Source organism: Mercenaria mercenaria, unplaced genomic scaffold (assembly GCF_021730395.1).
Source record: "Mercenaria mercenaria strain notata unplaced genomic scaffold, MADL_Memer_1 contig_2225, whole genome shotgun sequence".
Classification (NCBI taxonomy): domain Eukaryota; kingdom Metazoa; phylum Mollusca; class Bivalvia; order Venerida; family Veneridae; genus Mercenaria; species Mercenaria mercenaria.
This window is the reverse complement of record NW_026460270.1, coordinates 61,117-68,230: the sequence shown is the minus strand read 5'-3', so window position 1 is coordinate 68,230 and position 7,114 is coordinate 61,117. Positions and strand designations below refer to the sequence as shown.

At 36.6% G+C, this 7,114-nt stretch overlaps 1 protein-coding gene across 1 annotated transcript; it reads right to left on the bottom strand.

Annotated features, from left to right (window-relative positions):
- Positions 1-435: 435 nt before the first annotated feature.
- LOC128552277 (uncharacterized) lies at positions 436-2,270 on the bottom strand (the record flags this gene model as incomplete). Its single annotated transcript, XM_053533307.1, has 4 exons — positions 1,997-2,270; positions 1,272-1,452; positions 1,007-1,108; positions 436-555 (listed from the first exon to the last, which is right to left on the bottom strand). Coding segments are annotated over exons 1-4 (593 nt in total), but the record flags the coding sequence as incomplete, so codon positions are not given.
- Between the last annotated feature and the right edge of the window lie 4,844 nt (positions 2,271-7,114).

Sequence of the window (7,114 nt, the reverse complement as noted above, 5' to 3'; positions counted from 1 at the left end):
CTTCTTGCCGACAGACGACTTATTCTTTCTGTATGAAGTGATGACTGAAGTACATTCTGAGGTGTACTGAAAAAATAATTTATATTATAAATGCTTCTTAGCTGCATGCATATGGTTATAAGGAATGTTTTTTGCATGGTAATTATGCACCAGTCAGTTATGACAATGACTTCCCCTGGCCGAGGGAATAGTGGGGATTTTGACTTTTGATTTTTCAAACCACTGCCATGGTCTTGCCATGGGGGCATGGTTACAATCGACCGGTGGATAGGTCATAAAAATGTGTTACCAATTCCCCATAAGAGGGTTGTTCATCTGCTTTGAGCTAACTTATTTTAGTGCCCTATTTGCACGTTAATAGTATTGAAAGACACAATCGTGCATGGTCTCACTGAATAGAACAATATTTACCATTGTGCATTTGATTTACTTTACCTTGTCATAACAGAAGATTCATTCTGCGGACCTGGTACTGGATCATTTACTTCAGACTGTACAGAGTCTTTCTCAACGTCGGAATCTGTTTCACATTCAATTACCGGCCTTGCTTGAAGTCTGAGTATGTAATTTGAATATTCATAATATAATAAAGTGGAAGTAAAAGTATTCTCAAACAATAATCAAAGATCTTTAAAAAAAAAATTGTCACATCACAATTAATGATATGAGCCACGCCATGAGAAAACCAACATAGTGGCTTTGCGTCCACGCAGTCTAGTCAGGATCCATGCTGTTTGCTAACAGTCTCTCTAATTGCAATAGACTTTGAAAGTGAATAGCATGGATCCTGACCAGACTGCGCAGGCTGGTCTGGATCCATGCTGATCGTAAAGCCATTTTGTTGGTTTTCTCATGGAGCGGCTCATATACTGATATAAATGATTTCCTTTTTAGTTTAACGACAAAAATCTTTATGGGCGAATCAAGCCAGGGATCAGACCCTCAGTCTCACATAAGAACTAGATCTGCCCTTGCATCAAAACTGTTAATAAATTATTTTACATACTGAAGTGATGGAGATTCTCCAGGGAGAGGACACACTCCTAGGTCATCAATCTCTCCTACCATTTGCCCATGTGCTTGCTCAGTCTCTTGCCGGGCAATATCACTGTAATATACATGTACATAAAATTATCTGACTATATGATATAGAAAACTGATAAAAAGAACAAAATATGTTCAGTAATTCAACCTGACAAATATCTTACCTAGAAGTACAAATTGATTTTTGGATATACAATTTTTGCATATTTATAACAAATAAGACATACCTCATTTCTTTTTCAAAAGCTTCTTTTGCAGCATTTTTGCAGGATTCTCTGGACACCTCCTGAATAGCCTCACCAGCACGGTTTTCCATTAGTTTCAAGTTCTTTGGATGAATCGCCTTCAAATTCAGGACTGCTAGGAGATTGTTCACTTTCTCTGCACCACCCAAACTGTCAATCATAGCTGAAAACAAAAGAGCAAGTTTATTTTACCCGTAAAATAAGAAAAACAATCAGCCATAATAAGCAATTTAGATTCAGATCAACCTAACTTCTAAAGTAACGTCTAAACATTAGATTTTTATGACATCAAAGCATCAGAATTACATGAGCCGTTCCATGAGAAAACCAACATAGTCGCTTTGCTACCAGCACGGATCCAGACCAGTCTGTGCATCCGGACAGTCTGGTCAGAATCCATGCTGTTCGCTAGCGGTTTCTCTAACTGCAATAGGCTTTGAAAGCAAACAGCATGGATCCTGACCAGACTGCGCGGATCCACGGTGGCTTTGCAGCCACTTTGTTGGTTTTCTCATGGCACGGCTCACATGAAACACATCCTTATTTTACATATAGTAGCAGATCTCGAAGATTCAACCCAGAACTAGCCAGCCCCTCTGGTGTTTTTTTATAACTTACATGTAATGGAAAGGGGATTCAATTCCTCATCAATCTATGTTAAAATTATCAAATAATATCCAAAGTCGATGTTACAAAATGATGTTTACCTGCCCAAAGTTTGGTGTTTATAACAAAGCATGGCATCCCCTTGTTTTTTATATGGTGGGTCTTCCCATATGGCACTCGATTTATGTGGCTGCAGTCTGGGTTTTGGCACACAACATATAGATATCCGCCTAAACCTTTTTGCAATTCACCAACGATGTTGTTGTACATAAGTGGCACTGGGCCAAGCATGCATTTTCGGCATGATTTTAGATGGAGTAGCAGTACATTCAGTTCAATGAGCCTCCGACCCACTTTCCAACCATTCTTGTTTACTTTTTGTCATATGCAAGGAACTTGGACACTTTTTCCTTTTACAATCGTCTCCATCACACAGGAAAACATTGGCATAGTTATGGTCAACGATAAGTTTGGATTTCCTGCGCCTTTTACCCTTATCCGAAGCAAGTCTTCCGCGAAAATCTTGTTTGTCGGCCATACCTTTCTACTTTCGATTGCAACAATTTTTGGGAAATACCCCAAGCGTGACGTCACAGGAAGACAAACATTTTATAAATTTTTGAATAAAAAGCTTTTAGTAGTAAAATTTTGTTTCTCCTTAGCAATTCATATAAATATTTAGCATTTAGAAAATAAAACGTCAAAAAATCACAAAGAAATACACAAAACTCGATAACTACCGGAAATCACCGGAAACGTCGAAAACTTCCGACATTGGCCGAATTCTTCGATGTCGGTAATCATCGTAACTGAAAAGCGCGGGAAATCATTACACCATGTAATCCTTAAGCACCTTGTCCATTAACAACTGAAAACTATGGGGACTTGTTTTCATACATTGTGGGGTCCTCTGAAATTTATACGTTCCAAAACAAGTGTTAAACGCTGTATACTTGGCTGATTCTGGTGCCAGTTTCATTTGAAAGAATCCCGAGCTTAGGTCAATTGAAGATATGTAATTTGCGGACATATTTGCGAATGATTCCTTTAACTCCTGCACATCTGGAATGGCATATCGAAAGTCCTGTGTCTGCGTATTCAAATATCTGAAGTCAATACAAAAGCGGTACATTGACAAACAGTCTTGCTTTGTTCCGTGTTTTGTACTTGAACTGGGCTTACTACGTTTAGCCACTAACACAACTGGGCTTGTTATGGGTATATCCTCTTTCTCAGACACTGGGTTAATAACTCCTTGTTTCAATAATTCGTCAAGTTGATGACGCAAAACTTCCCGTTTTTCTGGTGTTAACTTGTATGGTCTCTGATGTTTAGACTTTGCATCAGGCCTTAAATGAATGTGATGTTCAACAAGATTGGTCAGTCCTAACGATGGATTTTCATCAGTAACAAATACATCTTTGTTTTCAAACAAACAGTTTTCAAGTTTAAACTTTTCATTGTCAGAGATAGAACCTTTGTCAAATTGAAAATAAGTCATAAATCTGGCTTTCTTTTCTGTTTCTAACTTACAACTATCACCCTTGTTCTGATCCATACCCTGACCTGAATTCACCTGAACATGGTTACAATAATGAGGTGTAACAAATAAATTGTCTTTCGGACAGCCCTGTATACTTGTCTTATCATCAATGACCTGAAAATACCCTAATGGCTTATTTATGTGAATAACAACAGTTTTATCAGTGGGGTTAAGAATTTTCTCAGGTACCATAGGATTCTGTGGTATAGTAACCACTGAGCGGGCAACTAATAATTTCTTTCTATTTACATATTTTACATTAGAACAAAGACCATTTAAACCCTCAGTAAAGCGTTTTGGTAATTACCATAAACAACAGATTCTGAATTTGGAGGTAAATAAATACGTTTCTAAGCATAAATTTTTGAATCAGAAAAATGATAACCATCACTAAAATCTAAAATCAGTTTGTTTGATTTTATAAAATTGTCCCTAAAATCTATGTGTGAGAAGTGTCTTTGAGCACATAAACATCAAATTCCTTTCGGTGTCCTTGAACGAAACATGATATGGAAGATATTCCATCAATATTAACTGACTGGTTGTTTGGTAGCACAATGTTACTACTATCCACCCGTGTCAAACTGCTTTTATTGTGCACTAGTAAGGATTCAAACAATTTGCGTGACATCAGGTTTATGGAACTTCCTGTATCCAATAATGCTGATATTTCCCTGTGATGAAACTGAACTTGTAAATAAAGGAAGTTATTATCATTATGTGGATTAGAATTAGTCAAGTAATCCAAATCACAAGAATCACACATTTCACCATGTTCATGTTTCAAATCTTGCGAATGACTGTATCGTTTTATTGGTGATTTACTGCGTTGCCGCGTTTTACCAAATGACCTCCTGAGCGATCGCGGTCTCCTTCCCTCAGGCGTATGAAGTCTCCCTGTTCCTGGTTTCTGCTGGATCCGTCATATGGATATCTGGTTGCACACTGACGGGCCTCATGGCCAAACTGGCGGCATAACTGACATCGCGAATCTGGATCTGATGTACCCCGAGCACAGTTGCAATATTTCGCAGTGTGTCCTGCAGCACCACATGTGTTGCATAATTTGGAATTATTTCTTGTTTTGTTTGTGTTGGTATTCGTAAGAGAGTCTAATCTTCTCGCAAGCTCTTCAATTTTGCTTTCAATACTTGAAAAATTAGCTGCTGCTACTGTTGGTTGTATAGATAATAATGATTGTCTGTACCCATAGGCTTCTCCCATTTTGGCTGCTTCCAAAGCGGAGTCGAGATTTCGTGGTGATCCTGCATGAGTGAAAAATGCAAGTTTCTCTGGTAATCCGTTTATAAAGACCAACATCATTTCTGCATAGCGTTTAGACAGTTTTTTACCACATTCGCGAATAAGTCCGAAATATTCTTCAAGTGACTGATTGGCTTGTAACTGCAGTGACTGAAATCTTTCAGTTTCAAAGATAAGTGCACTGGCATTGACATCACAGTATTTGGTTTTAAATTGTTCTTGAATATCGTCCCAGTCATCGGTTTCGAGGTTGTCGAACCAAATTTTTGCTGGACCGTGCAGGTGTAATTGAAACGCAGCGAGTTGCATTCTGTCGTTCCTGCCAATTTTCATAAGCGTCGTGTATGCATTAAAATCCGACAGAAATCGTTGTCCATTTTCATGGGAAAGTCCAGAATATTTTGGCACTGATATCTTCTGATGGTCCATGGTTGTACACAATTGGAACTTATTAAATGAAGCTCCCTCATAAGTCCATTTTTTTATTTTAAGTTTTAAGTCTACCTCTTAGATCCAAAAGCAAAGATTCTAAGTCCAAATTTTAGAATATAAGTCCAAATTTTAGATTCTCCACCATGTAATAGATAGTTGTTTTGTTGTTGGGGAATAGCAAAAAGTCAGTTTATGGTTTTTGATGTTTATTAAAATAATATATCCAGAATAAAATTTAAGATGTTGTCAGGTCTAAAAATTCTAGCAAACTGATACAGAAATGCAGAGGTACAGAAATATAATTGTTTAAGCAATTACAAAGGCAGCACTCAATGACATATCAAAGAAACAAACATATTGAATCAAAAGATTTTACAGTAAGGTGTTAATGATACATGTCAATCAACATGGAAAATAAGAGACTTTGAAGAACTAATTATAAACTGAATGGAGAGATTTGGTAACAAGGTTCTAATGACAAATGTCAGTCACTTTGGCCTTCCTTAACTCTTTGAAGTTTGGGACCACCCAAAATTCTAGAAAATATACAAAATGTACATGTAAAAATATAGATGTGAATATCACACATATAACACATGCAAATTAGCTCTTTCAAACTTGATTGAATCAGCACCTCCAGGGCATTATTAGGCCCAATCTGTTGGTAATCAATATTCTTCTTATCTTATACAATATAAGTTTAAAAATCTTCCACAATGCCCAGAATTTAGAGTTAACAGCTTCAAATTGTGAATTTTTAGTATAGCTGTCATAACCCACAAGGTGCAGGTGAGCGATTCAGGTCCATATTCAGGACCATATGGGTTCACTTGTTTATACTGATATCATAAACAATTACAGTGAATTCCATAGATTTTTGCTTGTGACAATAAAGAACATTTGTTTGAGGACTTCTGGTTTTGTATTTATTTAACTTCAGTGTTTGCCATGAATTTGTACCAAATGAATTACACTTGAAGATATAATATAAAAGAAATTGGAGAATATATCTTTCATACTTGTTGACAGTAACCAATTCCTGAAAATTGCATTTTAAAGTTGTGAAAGTTGACGAAATGTTGACATGTTATCACATATGCTTAAAACGCACATAACCTCGTCTCTGTAGATCATAACCACCTGACAGCCCCTAGACTCGTATATGTACTAATGTCATCATCCTGCTTTTTTTTATTTATTAAAAACTACAGAAAATGATAAATATCTTGGGATTACTATTATTGATGACTTAACTGGGAAAAACATATTGAAATTACATTTTCAAAAGTTAGTAACACTCTCATATTTATAAAAAGAAATGTACAATGTAATAACCGTATAATATCAAAGAAACTGCCTACAAAACATACGTTCGCACACAATTAGAATACTGTAACACCATATGGCATCTATGGCAGAAAAACTTAGCATATGAGATAGAAAAGGTACCAAGAGCTGCAGCCAGATATGTTATGTGACTACTCATACCAAAGCAGCGTAACATAAATGCTTGAAACTCTTAAATGGCAAACACTAGAACAGAGAAGAAAATGTGCATCCCTAAAAATAGTGTACAAAATATCACATAACCTCGTCTCTGTGGATCATAACCACCTAACAGCCTCTAGAAATGTAAATTTTATCATTCCATCTTCAAGAAAACAATATCATGTGAACTCCTTTTCCCTTGCACGATCAGATACTGGAACGCCTTCCATAATAACATTAAAGACAGCGTGAACCTTCAGTGCTTCACATGTGGCCTAGACTCGTATATGTACTAATGTCATCATCCTGTTTTTTTCTGTTTTTAACATAGCTGTATATATCATTGCTCTTACACTCTTAACACATGAATATCATGTATCATGTAACCAAAGTTGCCAGAGCAAATGAAATCCTGGTTATTCTGGCTACTCTGACTGACAAGAGTAACCAGAGAAAATGAAATCCTTGCCCCGTGTTCACAAAATATTTCTCG